The 19,428-nt window shown below is 43.5% G+C and overlaps 1 protein-coding gene across 2 annotated transcripts in view; it reads right to left on the bottom strand.

Moving 5' to 3' along the window:
• Positions 1–19,428, bottom strand: part of KIF5C (kinesin family member 5C) — a 141,113-nt gene that overhangs the window by 76,735 nt on the left and 44,950 nt on the right. For both annotated transcript variants that reach the window (XM_010839957.1, XM_010839958.1), the window contains exons 2-3: positions 10,193–10,283; positions 2,063–2,136 (exon numbers count right to left, since the gene is read on the bottom strand). In XM_010839957.1, coding sequence (XP_010838259.1) covers positions 2,063–2,136; positions 10,193–10,283 — 165 coding nt within the window. The remainder of the gene's footprint in view (positions 1–2,062; positions 2,137–10,192; positions 10,284–19,428) is intronic.

The following is a 19,428-nucleotide window of genomic DNA, read 5'->3' as shown; positions in this document are numbered from 1 at the left end:
AACGACTGAAGCGACTTAGCAGCAGCAGCAGCAGCACATCCACCTATATCCTTGGCCACCCATATGCAACACGAACAAAGATTCTACTCTGGGGACAGGTCTCTTGTTTGGTGGTTTACAATTTAAATTTTTGCCATTTAGCAAATACATTGTATTTATTTCTCAAAGATGAATTAATCCCAAAGCTTAAAAGGTCACTAGTGTAGGCATTTTGTAAGATTTGGGGGGAGGGTTTAAATATTGCATTTTTGTGTATTGTATATGGTAGGGCAAGTTTCCAAATAACTAAGGAATGATTCCCTCATAAGAAGCCGTCTCCTACTCTCTCTCTCAGGTGTTATGAAGGAGTTTCTGCCCATGGTTACTGGGGTGGGTGAAACTCAGGCAATGGATCACTGCAGTTTTTCTAGTGCCAAGCAGGTTAAGTGTCTGGGGCCCAGTAGAGAGGCAGGAGAGGGGCCAAAGCAGAAGCGTGGGGTACACCCATGCCTGTACCCCATTTCCAAGGATATGAGATGCACTGCCACAGGATGTAAGATGCAGGGAAGAGACCAAAAGGCTCGGGTGACCAGGAACAGTCCTGCTCCACCTGGAAAAGGTGGCAAATAAACCCGGGGCTTCCTTTAATCTGTGCAGTCTCTGAACCCCTCTGTCTCAGTGAAACAGGGGGAAGTGAATCAACACAACAGGAATGAGGTCCCCCAGAGTCATGCCCCATACTTGGAAGTCGGTGTGAGCAGAACACCAGAGCCCTGAGGATATTAGCCTCGTGCCTTTGAAATCTCTTCTTCAATAGGAATGATTCATAAGCTAAACTGAGTCTGCAGTAGGCAACTCAGTGACAGTCCCAAGAGGGGACCGTAAATGAAAAACCGAAGCTTGAAGGATTAAGGATTCATCTTACCCTGCTGCTTGTAAGATGAATTCCCCAAACTTCCTCTGTGTAGTTGCTTATAATAACCACTCTTCACCTCTCCTCACCTGTCAGGTGGGCCCAGTCTTTAGAACAATTATCCAGCCCCAAAGGTTGTTTAGGAGTCAAATCCATGGCAAAAAGCAGGAAAAGAAGAGGTAAAAGGGGCCAATTTTTTCTGCAGGCATGCCCTGTCTGGAAAACTGCCTGGAGCCACAGAAATCCAGGGCCAACAGTCAGAGCTGGGGACACACCCTCAAGGGCACAGGGGACCAGGGGTGTATGTTTCTGGGGAAGGATGCTAAACATTCACTCACGATGTGCATGGAGGGGACCAGGGGTCCACAAGGGCTGGCCCGACACTCACGGGTCAGCCAGGGCCCCCACGAGGATACCATTTTCACAAATATTCTATTGAAGCCCTCCTATGTGACAGCCGTGGTCTCACACACCAGCAATGTGAGTAAAGAAGTGAATGGGACAACGAACAGCTTTGCTCCAATGAAACTTACGCCTCATATCATGGTGAAATTGCACCCAGCATTGCTGGGTCATCAGAATTTTCAACCAAAATGTACAAGAATCTAAGAATCTTCAACCTAGAATTGTTTGAAAATTTCCCATTTTAAACACTGCCTGCAATTTGTAAAAAAGCAAACAAATAAAAACCAAAAAACCACAGAACACTGCAGGTCATACAGAAATGTGTCTGTGGGCTGAATGTGGTCCAAAAGCCAGCTTCTTTCAACCTCTGACCTACAAATTTTTATTTATCCAGAAGAGACTTGCCTCCCCAGAGACTCTTTAGAGAGTAAATGATTTTCACAACAGACCTTCTCAGCAAGATGGGGCTGACAGCCCATAGGGATACTCACACCACTGGTTAGCTTGTTGTAAACAGAATTTATTATTAATATTTTCACAGAGCTATCAAAAGAGGATTTTTTTAATACTGAACTCCTGAGACTTTATTACTCACCACTATTTTTAAAACACCTCAAAGATACACAAAAATTGTGACACAAATATAACATCCCCTTAACCATCTCTATCGCTCAGTCAAAAAGCCACATGCACCTAACATTTTGCAGGAAGCGCCACTTCCACTCAGTCATCTCAGAGACTGACGACAGCACACTGAAGCCTTACCTCCATGGTGTGTGTTTTTCCTGATGAGGTCTGTCCATACGCAAAAATCGTCCCATTGTAACCCTCAAGGACATCTGCAAGCAAGAAAAAAATTAAAAGTAACTCATTACTTTGATTGCATGCCAGTGCCGGTTGCCTGTTTTAAAATTTTCACACAAATGATGTATTCAATTCCATTTGCATTTTAAGTAGAATTGTGAGATAAAAGCAGGAATGAGGGCCTCCACGGCTCCACAAAATAAAAATAAATGGACTCACATGCCTATGGAATATATTAATAAAGGGAAAGGCGGACACACTTTCTCCCGGTTATATCAAAATCAAAACAGATATCGAGCACTATATTTTATTTTTAGTAGAAAGGGATTTGAATTTTCTTCTCCATGTTGATCTCTTGAGATCTGTCGAGGGGGGAAAATATTATCATGCCCTGAGTCTCTGCAGTGAGGTGCATGTAGAATTCTTCTCCTGAAGATCTGATTTGGATTGGGTTAAACCTGGCCCCAGCAGGTTCCTTGCGGAGGTTTCTTGAGAAGCTACCCGGAGCCCATTCAGAGCAGAGCTTGTCCAGAGTTGGGAGGCACAGGGCCCCATTCCATATACTGAGACACATGGTGACAATCCAGTGAGCCCGGAAACCAACTGGGTCCTAACTCAAACTTAATGCCTCTCTTTTTCCAGTGACTGTGCTAGGAAGATGGCCCTGGCCCAAGAGCTTTGGGAATTTCCTTTAACTACACAAGGAGCAGGGGCTTCCCTGGTAGCTCCTCTGTAAAGAATCCATCTGCCAATGCAGAAGACGTGGGTTTGATCCCTGGGTCAGGAAGATCCCCTGGAGGAGGAAATGACAACCCACTCCAGTATTCTTGCCTGGAGAATCCCATAGACAGAGGAGGCTAGCGGGCTCAAGTCCATAAGGTCACAAAAGAGTCAGACATGACTTAGTGACTAAAACAACAACAGCAACAGGAGGAGCAGACTGTGCTGACCCCACACGCTGTAGGCTGCTTCCATCACACAGAGACGATTTGGGGGCGGGGGGTGGCGTGTGGACAGTCGGACAGACGTTGCTATGAGCTGGCAATTATCTGTGGGAATTCTTTCAAAGCGGCAGAGGTGATTAAAATATATTTAGTGCTCATTTCGCTCGATCTGCTTCACCCACATAAACAGCACGGACAAGCGGGATGATGCATGATTAATATCCCTGACCCCCTACCTTTACATAAGGGAGGAAGTTCTCACTCCTAAAAGCACAGAGGGGTGGGGAGAGGAGCCCTATAAGAGGGTGTCCTCTCCAAGGCCATATACAAAGAAAAAAAAAATCAAGCCAGGTAAGCAACTCCGTCTATTTCAGGCCCTGATTAGGTTGGTTTGTTTGCTTTTTTGGTCTCTCTCAGTTTTATGATGGTGGTTAGTTTTTGCTGTTTTGTTGAGTCTCCTAAAAAAAATTTTTTTTAATACATGTTTACTGATCTGAGGCTTTGGAGTGTAAACTGGGATCAGAAAAGAAAGTGGGATTTTCCCTCGAGAAGCTAAAAAAAAAAGAAAAATTAAATGGCAGGATTTTTTTTTTTTTTTTTAATCATAGCAGCTCTCAAGAGTTTGTGTCAAGCTATATTGAGAGAGAAAAAATGTTAACACATATCTGACTTCTGGTAATGGTTTCCCTGGTAACAGGGGAAGCAAAAGCTTGAAGACTACAATGTAAGGGCTGGAGGTTCAAGCTTCAGTCTTCTTGAAAATGCCAACCTGCTCAGAGAAAAGGTTTCTCTAGTAGAAAACAGTAGTCGGAGTGGGAGCTTCTACACAACCACAAATGACATGCTTTGAGGGACTTGAAGAAAGAAAGAGGTCTCCATCCTTGGATGTTTGAACATTTTGTATGTTCACGGCACAAACACCTCCAGACAATTTCAATGCCAGCCACAATCACAGCACCTAAGCTCCTAACTGATTAGAAATTAAACCTCTCCCCCCACCCTGAAAGGGCTTCCTTATTTTAAGTCCCTGTGGAGGAAGCACCCTGGGACCCATTAGCTCAGGCATTAGGACAGGAGGAAGGGAGCCAAGGCCAAGGTCCAGTCCCTCTGCTCCTCCTCAGAGCCGCTGGCCACCCCACACGCCCACCTGCACAGAGGGGGCCCTGAGCAGCTGCCCCCCGGAAGAAACCTCAGCTCAGAGTCCAGCTCTGCTGACAGCGGAAAACCCAGTACTTCTTCCTCTGCCAGGAAGTGAGAGGGCGAGGGCTCTGGAATTGTGCCCCACAGACATCCCCAGTCCCCCCATCTAATCCACCCTCACTAAATCCTAGGGAGCCACACTGCTCACCAGACTCCCTCAGGCTAAGGGCTGGGACACATACATGCAAACACATAATGCTCGTGGACAGCATCGCTTGTTTAGGGTAGGGAGCTAAGGGCACGTGAGACTCTTGGAGAATCCCTGATTCTTTGTTGCTGCTATGGCAACACTGTGGGCAATTGCTTTTTATTTATTTATTTTTTTTAAAGAAAAGGAGAACACACAAAACACCATAGGACAAACTCCACTTAGCCTTAAGTGTTCAGAATCATGTAACAATTAATTCATTGTTGGAGAACCTATCTTGGTGTTCAAGGTTGAAGAGGGCTGATGTCACCCTCTATCAACTGGATTCTGAATCAGAAGGTGATTTAAAAAGAAAACAAGAAGCTCTTCTAACCTGGTGTCCTCTATTTCCTTCCAAACTCTGGGTTTGGGGGGCTTGCTTATTGTTGCATCCACATTTGCTTATGAGGGGAGAAGACACATGGAGAGGGGGGCACAGCACCAAAATGCACATGAGGCTGGACCACAAATGCGGGGAGATGGAGGACACCCGCCAAGGACAGAAAGATGAGGGGAACAGGCCTGTGCTTGCTGCCACTGAGCCACATTACCACCCGCCCGCCTCTGCAGAAAGAGCCCACAGAGAGGCACTTTCATCACGCTGAAGGCCAGGTCCTGGGCCCAAGGAAAGCATTTGTTTCAGGGTCTCTGTCATAACAGGATGACTGTTTCTGTACACCAGCCACAAAGCCAGAGACCAGCCCAGCTGGACAGAACCTTTCTTTGTGACAGGGACTGGCGTGATGTGACCTCAGCTCACACCACAGGGCTAGCGGGGCCCCACACAGCACACGTCCATCCAGCAGCCAAGCAAACCCAGAAGAGAGCCCATAGCGCGCGGGAAGAGTCCTGTCATCTCCCGGGAGGAAAGCAGAGGGGAGTGGGGTCCTTGAAAATACTCTGTGCCTCCTGGTGTGGCCTCAGAGTCGAGCTGCCCTCCCTAGGCTTTACCAGTTCTGAGTCTAGGTCTTGCTGAAGCAGAAGAGTTAGTTCCATTGAGTGGCAGGTAAGAATTCGGGGAGGACAGAATCACAGCTACACATCAGGGCGCGTGGGGAGGCTGTCGTGGCCTCCTGTCATCTCTCCTTGTGAAACAGTGGCCCAAGAGTGGCTCCAGCTGTTGCCGTTGTTTAGTTGCCTAGTCGTGTCCAGCTCTTTTGCAACCCCATGGACTGCAGCGCGCCAGGCTCCTCTGTCCATGGAATTCTCCAGGCAAGAATACTGGAGTGAGTTGCCATGCCCTCCCTCCAGGGGATCTTCCCGACCCAGAGATTGAACCCACATCTCTTAAGTCTCCTGCACTGGCAAGCAGGTTCTTTACTGTCTGAGCTACCAGGGAAACACAAGTAGCACCAAAGCCTCTGGCAATAGTGGCTAACAAGCCACCCCTGGCTTGGACTCCTAAGGCTCTCGCCAGCCAACCACACTACTCAAGCAGGCTGTGCCCAGAGATTGCAGAGACCATCCTACCAAACACCAACAGCCAGCCAGGATGCTGGGCCTGCCAAGCTGGGGGCACCCACGCCACTGTGCCCAGGCAAGGGCATGCTGCATCTTCAGAATGGAAGCGTGCCTCCTCATTGGCAGCAGCCAGGGTCACCCAGCAGCCCTGGGAACCCAGTCTCTGTTTTTTCCCTTTTTCCCTTCTCTACTCCCGTTCCTACCCCTGCCTTTCTGCAAGGTAGTCCATATGGCCTGGTGGAAAAGGAATAACTCATAAAATAATTACCAAATGCTCATTACGGGCCCACAAGACAAGTGGGGGCAGGATAGTCCAGAAAAATTCAAGTCAGACAAACTCAGGTTCAAGGCACGGCCTCACTAGTCCCTAAACTACCTGGTCAAGTTACTTCACCTCAATTTCCTCTTTAGTACAATGGGAATAATAATACTCACACACCTTATAAAGTCGTAAAGATTTAAAATGCAGTAACATATGTAGAATGCATAGAGGGTACCTGACAGATAACAGCGGCAAAATAAATGTAATTCTTCTTAAAAGTCATATATAATAGAATAATAAAATTGATCTGATAATATCCCTGAGCTTAAAATTCTCCATTGGGGACTTCTCTGAAGGTCCAGTAGTTAAGACTCTGTACTTCCACTGCAGGAGCTACGGGTTCAATCCCTGGTCAAGGAACTCTGATCCCACATGCTTTGTAACAAGGCCAAAAAAAGAAAAAATTCCACAACTCTTCAGTGGGTCCACATCACCTACAGGATAAAGTCCATCAATTTCTATCCAACTCTGGTCCTGCCTAACTGTTTAATATTTATTTCTATTTATTAATTGTTTATTTGGGTCTTCATTGGAGCACTTGGGATTTTTATTTGCAGCATGTCAACTCTTAGTTGTGGCATGTGGGACCTAGTTCCCTGACCAGGGATCAAACCTGGACCCCCTACATTGGGAGAGTGGAGTCTCAGCCACTGAACCACCAGGGAAGTCCCCAGCCTAACTTTTTAGGGCTTATCACTCTGCACCCTAAGCTTTAGGCTTTGGTTTTTTGCTGTTCCTTCTGCTTGTACAGCCCCGCATATTCTATGCTCCTCAGATCCCAACCTTTCCAAGAAGCCTTCCTCAATTCTCCAATCCTCCTCCCCACTCACCAAAATCAACAGTATCAAGTGACTTTCTTCTGTGCTCCCATAGCATTTTGCACACACGCATCTTAAAGCACATAATCTCCACATGTATAATAACTACGCAAGCATCTGCTCCTTCTCTATACTCAAAGATTTCTTCAGAGTCTTAGGTGTCTCAGTGACTTCAGTCCCTAGCAATACTTAACCATATGGCAAATACCTAGTATACTCACATCAAAACACGAATGAAAGAAACAATCAAATGGATGCAGTTTAAAGAAATTAGAACTGGAAAACAAGAAACCGTCTTCTCCAGCACTGGAGGATCTACATCCAGTTAATCTGGAAGGCAAATGCCAGGGGAGGCTTCTGTACATGGGGAAACAGTTTCTCCGATTACTTCAGTAACAGTGCCCAGTGACCAGTTTTTAAATCCTAGGGCATCCATAGGAACCTTCCTATTTACCATGCTGGTACCCACAAACCCTATCACCTCTTCTAGAAGAAATGGAGAGAATTCTACACTCTTTCAGATGACATTTTGAAAAACACACACCAGGCAAAGATGGGAGCGTAGGAGATGCCAGGACGCTACAATCAAATGTTCAAAATATTTTTTTTTAAACCCAGTGAAGTTGAAGGGAATGCAAGGACCAAGAGAGAATAAAGCTGTCCAGTTAAAAGGAGTCTCTCTGATCTCAAAATCATTTATGGGTTTAGATAGACTTGAAAGGAAAGCTCACCAATCTACTATATCACCATGAATTGCAGAGGCTTAAGGGACTTTTAGAAGTCATTTGTTCAAATCTTGGCCTCTAGAAAAAAAGATTCCCATTGTACCACCTTCCATTCCTGATGTAAACAAGGTTTATCATGGCCAGAGAAACCTCAGCTGTACCTGAGTAATCTATGCCAAGCAGTTCTTTCTTTTATACCTACATTTTATCTTGCTGACACAGAAATACACGGCCACTTCCCCTCATGGCAGCTTCAGTGGATATCAAAAAAAAAAGTTAAATTTGGTCTCCATTATGCCCCTAATAATTTCCTTTTAAGGGAGAATAAGACACTCTTTATTGCTACAAAATGAGCATATTGATGCTATATTTATGGTGCCCAAGAAATGTCTGTGTACTATATCATGTCAGAGCCTGATTTTATTTTCGATGGTTTTCTTTGTGACTCACTGCCTACTGGGGACTCAAGTTATCCACAGTTAGGAAGTCCACAAGAACCGCCCCCCACACCTAGGGACTGTCCATTTCTGACGTTTCATATTATAAAAAAAAACCCAAACACTGAAAGGGACCCAAACTTATCTAGTAAATAAAAACTTCAGGGTTATTAGCATTATTTGTTAATCACAGGATTTTTTACAAATGGAGTGCATCCATCTCTAATTACGATGTCAACTTAGAGAGGGTGGGTGTGTATTTAAATAGCCCTCGTGCTTAGCACAGCAAGCAGTAAATACTATTTGGTTCTGATAATGAAGGAGGAGAGAAAAAGAAGGAATTCTGGCTTGTATGTGATTACTTTAATAAAAATATAAAAGAGACTGATAATAGAGGGGAAGGGGGGCTGCCTAGGAGCAAAACTATATACTCCAGAAAGAGCAAATATGTTTAGACAGGGAAGCAAAAGAGTAGAAGTAGAAAGAAGACAAAAATTACCACAGATATAAGCCCAAACTATTAATTCAAAAAAATCTCACATTCTGGCATACTTTTTTCTCTTCAATTTTCTGTAATAATCTTACGGTAAAGACTTTCTAATTGAATTGATGTCTGCAACAAGAACATAAATAACCATACACCTCAGCAAGAGATGGTACATACTGACAGGCGTCTCCCACGCAGGTGTCCAAGGTCAGAATGAATCTAACAGATGTAACCAGGGCTGATTTTCATGCCTTTCAAATAGTTAGGTTAGTCAGCTCACCTTCTAAAAACAAGCGGATCTAATAGGACAAGGAGTTTTGGGTTTTGTTTTTTCACTTTTCACTCCTTAAATCTAGCGCTACCTATCAAAGTGGCAGCATCAAGACATTTGAAAACACCATTACTGCAGCATTCAAATCTGAAAGGAAGGATTCAGTGATGAAAAGCAAAGGAGCAGGAGATGCCCCTTCAGCTCTGTCAGCTCTGTCCAGATGGCGAGCTCCCCAAGGGCAAGCTCTGTCCTGCCCCTGATTTGAAAGGGCAAGGCAGAGAAACGTATAAATTGCTTGGCTCCCTGCTGTTATTTTGACACGAATCCTTCAGGGCCGAGGCCAGTCCCAGAAAAAAAGAATTGATCTCTAAGACACAAATTCACGCTTTAGGCTACCTACGTGGAAGAACAAATGTCAGGGTCTGGGTGGGAAGACAGAAAGTGGGTTAGATGAAAGTATTATTAAGGAATGCTGAGTAGTAAGAACAACTTACTAACCAGCAAGGTAATGTATGATCTTAGGATGCTGCAGAAAATTCCTTGATGCCCAAGAATTTTCCACATTTAAAGCTTCTTTCTGAAGACTATACTTTCAGAAACCATTTCTACTGACTCATACACACTACTATATAGAAAAAAACTAATAAAGACCTATTGTATAGCACAGGAAACTCGACTCCAAGCTCTGTAATGGCCTAGATGGGAAAAGAAGCTTAAAAAGAATGGAAATATGCATACAAATAACAGATCACTTTACTGTACACCTGAAACTAACACAATATTACAAATCAATTATACTCCAATAAAATTAAAAGTAAAAAAAATAAATTTTCTTTCTGAAGAGACAGATGCACAAAATAGATCAACCAAAAAATATACAACTGGAGCATCAGAATAGATGTTTTTCTGCTGAGGAGGTACTATAACTTCAGCAATATTTTAAAGCCATTACAAAAATAGTATGACTATATCTTACCCTGCTTTTAAGCTTCTAAGTGACAGAATAACTCTGCCCAAAAGGTGGCAAAAGAAATGAAGAAATCTCTTTGGAAAGGAGGTATCGAGGAGTTAAATCCTGACATCATAGCAAATCAGGGCCAGAGCTTGCTATAATTCAGTGTTTCCAATTAGCAGGCCTCTGCTTACGGTCAAGGTACATTGATTTCTAGGCTGCAAATACCACGTAACATTTTCAATTATTCTGAAAGGCCCAGGAGAAAATAAAGAAATAGCACTTACCTTTGACAATTTGCTTTGCACACGCATTGTAAACCTGCTCTTGAGTCGTGCTGGGAGGCAACACTCTGTCGAAGACATACGGCTTTCCTTGCTAAAAAAGAAAGACAAAAGAAAAAGAGAGGTGGAAAAAAACACATTAGACATTCATGAATAAAAAGCACTACTAATATTAGCACCATAGGCATTAAATCACCAATGCTACTTGTCAAGGCAATTCCTTACCAAGATGAGGGAAATTTTACAGCATGAACGACACCTTCATTGTGTGTATGTATACTGTATATTGAGATTGGAGAGGAGAAAGAAAAACATTTTTTTTTTTTACTTGAAGCACTTTTTCTGATGAAAGATGGGTTGACACATTCATTCATTTATTTAAATAAATATTTAGTTACAGAGAGCTTCTTCTGAGCCAGGCATAGACTAGATGCTAACCAAATCAGAAAACAGTCCTTCCTGGAGAGCATCAATCAAGCATGACAGATAGCTAATAAGCAAGAAAACAAACACACAGGAAAATGCAAAATGCCTGGGTATAAATTAATGGGACAGAAGGGACATGAGGGCCAAAGAAGACCTCTGTGAAGCAGTACCGGTTAAGTGGATCTTTAAAGGATCAGGAAGGCTGAGGCATCTGAAGACTAATCGAGGCAAAGGGTGGAGCAGACAGCAAGGGGCCTGGGGGCTCAAGGAACCAGCGCAGTGGTCTCCACCTTTTTTGGCACCAGGGACTGGTTTTGTGTAAGACGGTTTTTCCATGGACCAAGGAGGGATGGTTTGGGGATGAGTCAAATGTATTACATTTATTGTACATTCTATTATTATTACATCAGCTTAATTTCAGATCATCAGGCATTAAATCCCAGAGGTTGGGGTCCCCTGACCTAGAGCGTGGACAAGAGGAGATGGAAAGGCAATGGGGAGCCAGTGCATGCCGGGTAGCTAGCCAGGGTTGTAATGCACTTGGATTTTATTCACTAGAAAGATGCCACAATCAGATTTAAGAAGCTGCTCTTAATAGCCAGATATTATTGTTCTCTGTCCCAGATTATTCTAGTGTTTTCTTCACATGCACAGGTGGTACCTTAATTGTGTAGATGCTTTGGAGAAAAGGGGGGGCATCTATAAAGTAAGGGCTTCCCTAGTGGCTCAGATGGTAAAGAATCCACCTGCCAATGCAGGAGACCCAGGTTCGATCCCTGGGTTGGGAAGATTCCCCTCAGAGAAGGAAATGGCTCCCCACTCCAGTATTCTTGCCTGGAGAACGCCATGGACAGAGGAGCCTAGAGGGCTACGGTCCATGGGGTCACACAGTTGGACATGACCGAGTGCTACTGACACACACATTATAAAGAAAGTCACATGAGTTCTCCAGGTGTGGGTCTGGGATGTGGCCCCACGGTGCTGGGCTGTGTGCAACTGAGAAGGGTCAGAGGGAAGGGAAGAGGTCTGCGGTGCTGCTACGTAAGCCCTAAGCCCTGATTCTCTGCCTCTCAGCATTCAGCAGGCAACTACTGGAAGTTTCTGTGCCAGGCACTGCGCCCTGGGAAGGCAGGAGGAGGACAGACAGGGCCTTTTCCCCAGAGAACCCCCATCACAACACTTTACCCACCAACACCTCCCTTCCCACAGCCTGCTCCACCCAGGCAGCCCTTCACCTTCATTTTCCCCAAGTACGTGCGGCAGCAAGGACAGGAGCAGCGAGGAGAGAGAAGGAGAGAGCCCAGAGCCTCCTGCACTCTCAGCCCGCACCTCCACACGTGGCTCTGGATGCCAGGAACCACCCACAGCCAGTCTGACCCCTCAAAAAGATAACTGCTCATGGGGGATCCAAGGACACGGCTTGTTACATCCTATAACCTTCACACAAAAGGAAGCACGCAAGTGTCAGACTGGCTTAACGTTTCTCTCACTCCTTTACGACTGGGATAGCCACACACCAGTGAGGCCCTGTGTGTTACGGCCGTGCTTGCACTTCAGCCTTTAAAAAACGAGACCGTGCCAACCAGGTAGACAAGCTACTTCCAGCCGAGTCTTAGGGAAAAAATGGAGAATTTGGAGGTACCATCAAAGTTTGCATTTCACAAAGAGCAGAGCCATGTTAAAATTATGCAAAGGGATTATTTCCTGATGCTTTGTTCCCAGCGAGTCTCATTCAATCAGTGAACCCAGTATTTGGCTTAATAATCAAGAGAATATTCCTCACGACAATCAATAGCCAGTGATCAGCCCACCACATTCTTACTAGATTCACCTATTTGTTAAATCCAACTGAATGTCAGCAGGGTAAAAGGTTTGAATAAACATTTACAGAGTTTGCCTAAGTTTGTGTCATCCACTAAACCTTCTGGAAAGAAAATGCAGCTCTGCTTAATTTAAAGCAAATCCATTATTCCTCCAAACTTAATGAAAGTCACCCAAATAAACTGGCTTGTTTACAGCATGATTCGGTTTTAGGTTTTACAGAAAATGCACTTGACACAGCAGGGAAACAGACCTATTATAGCTTATGGTACAAAACTAGGACTCCCCAAGTTTGCCCTTTAAAATGTTGGTTGGGTACGTTATGCTTTCACTTTAAGAGAGGTAGAAAGCAAAAAATCTCTAACTCCTCATTTCAATAATATCACATTTATCAAGTGACAAACATATAATACAATGATTTTCCATAAGCAAAAGTTAATTCCCAAACAGAAACTGCCTTTGAGAAAAGATAAAATTTAGAAAATGATTTGTTTTTAAACTTATCTTGTCAGGATCAGAGCATAAATTAGTTAAAATTGTAAGCATTTCTATGTGTCTTTTCATGCACTGAGTTGGTCATAGCCTTTTATTTTAGGTGAACCTTAAAGTCAAGGCACTAGAATCTGGATTAGAATTTAGTTACTGATTATTTTCAAGAACTGATTTATGGCACAGTGTACCAGCTGTATACAGCTGCATACATTTAAGCAACAATAACAACCAACTCACCACTGCTGTTTTAGTAAGGGAATGAAAATCTCACAAATCCTGGTTGAGACTGCAGCAAAGACCCCTAGGAAACCAGAGTCTCCCTGTTTCTGAGGGAGTCTCCCTGTTTCAGAGTCTCCCACTATAGCTGAGGGTTTCAGTGGGCAGGCAGTGGGCCCAGCCTGCTTCAGCTGTCACTGTTTGCAGCTGCAGAATAAATTTTTGGATTTACATTTTAATATGGGTGCTGAGTGCTAACATTTGAACCTGAATGACTAGGTTGCCATTTACTCCTTCCAGAGACACTTTCCTTTCTGGGCATCTATTTAGCTCATGGTCCTCTGAGACTTCTCTGGCTACTCTGTCCATGTCCTTTCCTGACATCTCTTCCAGACTTCCAAGCGACACTGTGTCTGGCCCAAGACCTCAGCCTTCTCTCTATACTTCAAATGAACATGTCAGCCTTCAAATCTCACCCAAGCTCCAGATTCATACACCCAGTCGCCTGCTGGACATTTCCACTTGATGTCCATTAGCCATCTCAAGCTTAACTGGCCAAAAAAAGAACCATCAAGCCCTCTGTATCTGAATCAGAATTGCACCACTAATCACCTAGTACTCAAGTCAAAATCATTTATTATGTCCCGTAGAGTCCATATCCAAAATACAACCCAAATTCTATCACTTCTCACCATCTGCACCACACAACCCCAGTTCATGCCATTATCATTTCTCATCAAGACCACAGCTTTAGTCTCCTGACTGGTCTCCCTGCCTCCATTCTTGCTCCAAACAATCCAGTGTTCACTTAGCAGTTAGAGTGAGCTTTTGAGATCAATAAACCAAATGACCCCATCTCCCTTAAAACTCCCCAATGGTTCCTGTTAGACTAGACCCTCTCCACCCTCAGCTCCCTGCACTCTCCTCCATCTGACTACAGTGTAGCCCACTGGACTTCCTTCTGTACCTTGTTTATTCCTCAGCTCAGAGCCTTTGCTCTTAACTCTTCCTTTTTCCTGGAATTCTCTCACTGCAGATCTTCACTGGGCTCACCACAGGTCTTTATTTGACTGTCTTTACCACCTTCCAGACGTCACCTCCAAATTCTCCTTTGAAGGCTTCCATGGCCCTAACAAAAGCAACTGCACCCGACCCCGACATCACTTTCTATCACATTACTCTATTTGGTTTGCTCCATAGCAATTACTATGTGACCCATTTTCAACCAATCAAATGGACCACTACTATTAAAGCATCTAACCAGCTAACACAGAAGCCATATAAATGCCAAAACCTAAGTGCAGGATATGCAAAGCTGCTGCAATTTATGAAAGGAATCTGGGTGGGACACAGACTCCACATACATTACAACTGAAAATGAAGTAACCCAGTTTTGCCATGAAAGCCTTCAGCGGAGCAGTGCTAACTGCATGGGAGCAGTGTAGCTAAATAACTTACCAAGATCACATACAAAAAAATAACAGCAGATGGTTCTTACATTTTTATAGTTGAAATTAAAAAAACAAAACAAAACAAAAAACCAAGCCACCAGAATTCCTATCAAGTGGTTGGGAGCAAAGTGTCTATGAACCATATGGCCTATTAATACCCCAACCTGGAAGGAATATTACTACTGGAGACAGAGGAAAGCAAAGACCCCCTTAAAGATTTAGAAAATCAGCAGCAGAAGGAAGGTGAAGGAAACTTAAATTAATTATCCCCAAGAAGAGATAACCAAGAGGTAATCCTTGACAACAACAACAACAACAAACAACCCAATTAAAAAATAGGCAGAAGACCTAAGAGACATTCCTCCAAGGAAGAAATACAGATGGCAAATAGGCACATAAAAGGATGTTCAGCGTTGCTACTTATTAGAGAAATGCAAATCAAAATTACAATGAGGTGCCACCTCACACTGTTTAGAATGGCCATCATCAAAAGAGCTATAAACAATACTGGAGAAGGTGTGGAGGAAAGGGAACCCTCCTATACTACTGGTGGGGATGTAAACCGGTACAGTCACTATGGAGAACAGTTTGGAGGTTCCTCAGAAAACTAAAAATAAATCCAGCAATTTCACTTCTGGGCATATATCCAGACAAAACCATAATTCAAAAAGATACACGAGGGACTTCCTGGTGGTCCAGTGGCTAAGACTGAGCTTCCAATGCAGAGGAGCATGTCAGATCCCACATGCCACAACCAAAGATCTCGAATGCTGCAACAAAGACTGAAGATGTGCATGCTGCAACTGAGACCCAGCAGAACCTAAATAAATAAATAAGTATTTTTTAAAAATGATACATGCACTCCTGTGTTCATAGCAACACTATTCATTGACGTCGAACAACCTAAATGCCCACGGACAAAGAATGGACAAAGAGGATACAGTACATACATTGGGCTTTCCAGGTGGCGCCAGTGGTGAAGAACCCGTCTACCAGTGCAGGAGATCTAAGAAACGTGAGTTCAGTCCCTGGGTCAGGAAGATCCCCCGGAGAAGGATAAGGCAATCCACTCCAGTATTCTTGCCCGGAGAATCCCATGGACAGAGAAGCCTGGAGAGCTACAGTTCATAGTGTCGCAAAGAGTCAAGACACCACTAAAGCGACTTAGCGAGCACGCATGCGTAGTACATACATACAGTGGAATACTCCCTAGTCATTTAAAAAGAATGAAATAATGCCATTTGCAGTGACATGGATACAATTAGAGATTATTATACGAAGTGTAGTAAGTCAGTAAGTCAGAAAGACAAATACCATATGATATATGCAGAATCTAAAATATGACACGTGAACCTATCTATGAAACAAACAAAATCAAGGACATAGAGAACAGATTGGTGGTTGCCAACAGGGAGGAGGGTAGGAGAGTGTAGCACTGGGAGTTTGGGATTAGCAGATGCAAACTGGTATATACAGAATGGCTAAACAACAAGGTCCTACCATATAGCACAGGGAACTATAACCAATATCCTGTGATGAGCCATAATGGGAAAGAACACACAAAAAAGTATATATATAACTGAGTCACTTTGCTGTATAGCAGTAATTAACACAACACTGTAATTCAACTTTACTTCAATAACATTTTATTTTTTTAAAAAGAGATAATCTAACAAGATTAACATTTTATTAGCATATTATCTAATAACAAGATTATTGGTCTTTCTGAAACCAACCAAGAGTAGTGACCAAAGTAGGGGGGGGGGGGCGGTGGCAATGACTTATTTGATTTTTCTTCTATCTTTAAGAAAGAAAGAGAAAGAAAAAAAATTTCCCCAGCAAGATTAAAACTCACTCTGTGGAATTATCTTCAGACACTGAGTAGAGGAAGTGATTACTCAGAATAATCACTGGGACTTCCCTTCAATTGAATACACCTTCAATGTCAGGGACATGGGTTCAATTCCTGGTCAGGGAATTAAAAGCCCACGTGCCATGACTACAGAATCCATGGACCACTATAAAAGATCCCACATGATGCAATGAGGACCCAATGCAGCCAAACAAATAACTATTTTTTTAAAAAAGAGAGAGTAATCACTCCCTTTCTGTCCCAGGTGTTTGTGTAACTTAACTCCTGAAGGAACAAAAGATGAGAAGTTCTCCCTGCACTGACCACCTTCTCATTAATGTCCACCAACACCACCACCAAACACTTTTGTTTCCAAATGCTTTTATATTTTATCTCATTTAATTCTCACACCAACTCCATGAGATACATATTATTCAGTTCAGTTCAGTTCAGTCACTAAGTCGTGTCCAACTCTTTGCAACCCCATGCACTCCAGCATGCCAGGCCTCCCTGTCTATCACTAACTCCCAGAGTTCACTCAAACTCTTGTCCATTAAGTCAGTGATGTCATCCAGCCATGTCATCCTCTGTCGTCCCCTTCTCCTCCCGCCTTCAATCTTTCCCAGCATCAGAGTCTTTTCAAATGAGTCAGTTCTTTGCATCAGGTGTCCAAAGTATTGGAGTTTCAGCTTCAACATCAGTCCCTCCAATGAACATCCAGGACTGATCTCCTTTAGGATGGACTGGTTGAACCTTCTTGCAGTCCAAGGGACTCTCAAGAGTTCTCTCCAACACCACAGTTAAAAAGCATCAGTTCTCTGGCGTTCAGCTTTCTTTATAGTCCAACGATCACATCCATACATGACTACTGGGAAAATCATAGCCTTGACTAGAGGAATCTTCGTTGGCAATGTCTCTGCTTTTTAATATTCTGTCTAGATTGGTCATAACTTTTCTTCCAAGGAGTGTCTTTTAATTTCATAGCTGCAGTCACCATATGCAGTGATTTTAGAGCCCCCCATAAATAGTCTCTCACTGTTTCCACTGTTTCCCCATCTATTTGCCATGAAGAGATGGGACTGGATGTCATGATCTTAGTTTTCTGAATGTTGAGCTTTAAGCCAACTTTTTCACTTTCATCAAGAGGCTCTTTAGTTGTTCTTCACTTTCTGCCATAAGGGTGGTGTCATCTGCATATCTGAGGTTATTGATATTTCTCCCAGCAATATTCAGCTTGTGCTTCCAGCTTGTGCTTGTGATTCCAGTTTGTACTTCCTCCAGCCCAGCATTTCTCATGATGTAATCTGCAAATAAGTTAAATAAGCAGGGTGACAATATACAGCCTTAATGTATTCCTTTCCAGATTTGGAACCAGTCTGTTGTTCCATGTCCAGTTCTAACTGTTGCTTCCTGACATGCATACAGATTTCTCAAGAGGCAGGTCAGGTGGTCTGGTATTCCCATCTCTTTCAGAATTTTCCACAGTTTATTGTGATCCACACAGTCAAAGGCTTTGGCATAGTCAATAAAGCAAAAATAGATGTTTTTCTGGAACTCTCTTGATTTTTTTGATGATCCAACAGATATGAGCAATCTGATCTTTGGTTCCTTTGCCTTTTCTAAATCCAGCTTGAACATCTGAAGTTCACAGTTCACATACTGTTGAAGCCTGGCTTGGATAATTTTGACCATTACTTTGCTAGCGTGAGATGAGTGCAATTGTGCAGTAGTTTGAGCATTCTTTGGCATTGCCTTTCTTTGGGATTGGAATGAAAACTGACCTTTCCCAGTCCTATGGTCATGGCTGAGTTTTCCAAATTTGCTGGCATATTGAATGTAGCACTTTCACAGCATCATCTTTTAGGATTTGAAATAGCTCAACTGGAATTCCATCACCTCCACTAGCTTTGTTCGTAGTGATGCTTTCTAAGGCCCACTTGACTTCACATTCCAGGATGTCTGGTTCTAGGTGAGTGATCATACCATTGTGATTATTTGGGTTGTGAAGATCTTTTCTGTATAGTTCTTCTGTGTATTCTTGCCACTTCTGCTTAATATCTTCTGCTTCTGTTAGGTCAATACCGTTTCTGTCCTTTATTGTGCCCATCTCTGCATGAAATGTTTCCTTCAGTCAGTTCAGTTCAGTCGCTCAGTCGTGTCCGACTTTTTGCGACCCCATCAATCGCAGCATGCCAGGCCTCCCTGTCCATCATCAACTCCCAGAGTCTACCCAATCTCCTGTCCATCGAGCCGGTGATGCCATCCAGCCATCTCATTCTCCGTCGTCCCCCTCTCCTTCTGCCCCCAATCCCTCCCAGCATCAGCGTCCTTTCCAATGAGTCAATTCTTTGCATGAGGTAGCCAAAGTATTGGAGTTTCAGCTTCAGCATCAGTCCTTCCAATGAACACCCAGGACTGATCTCCTTTAGGATGGACTGGTTGGATCTCCTTGCAGTCCAAGGGACTCTCAAGAGTCTTCTCCAACACCACAATTCAAAAGCATCAATTCTTCCGCGCTCAGCCTTCTTCACAGTCCAACTCTCACATCCATACATTACCACAGGAAAAACCATACCCTTCACTAGACAGACCTTTGTTGGCAAAATAATGTCTCTGCTTTTCAATATACTATCTAGGTTGGTCATAAGTTTTCTTCCAAGGAGTGAGCATCTTTTAATTTCATGGCTGCAGTCACCATCTGCAGTGATTTTGGAGCCCCCAAAAATAAGGTCTGACACTGTTTCCACTGTTTCCCCATCTATTTCCCACGAAGTGATGGGACCAGATGCCATGATCTTCGTTTTCTGAATGTTGAGTTTTAAGCCAACTTTTTCACTCTCCTCTTTCACCTCCATCAAGAGGCTCTTTAGTTCCTCTTCACTTTCTGCCATAAGGGTGGTGTCATCTGCATATCTGAGGTTATTGATATTTCTCCTGACAATCTTGATTCCAGCTTGTGCTTCTTCCAGCCCAGCATTTCT

This window comes from Bison bison, unplaced genomic scaffold, assembly GCF_000754665.1.
Source record: "Bison bison bison isolate TAMUID 2011002044 unplaced genomic scaffold, Bison_UMD1.0 scf7180017864139, whole genome shotgun sequence".
In the NCBI taxonomy this organism is placed as follows: domain Eukaryota; kingdom Metazoa; phylum Chordata; class Mammalia; order Artiodactyla; family Bovidae; genus Bison; species Bison bison.
The sequence above is the reverse complement of the archived record's forward strand: the minus strand, read 5'-3'. Positions and strand labels throughout refer to the sequence as shown.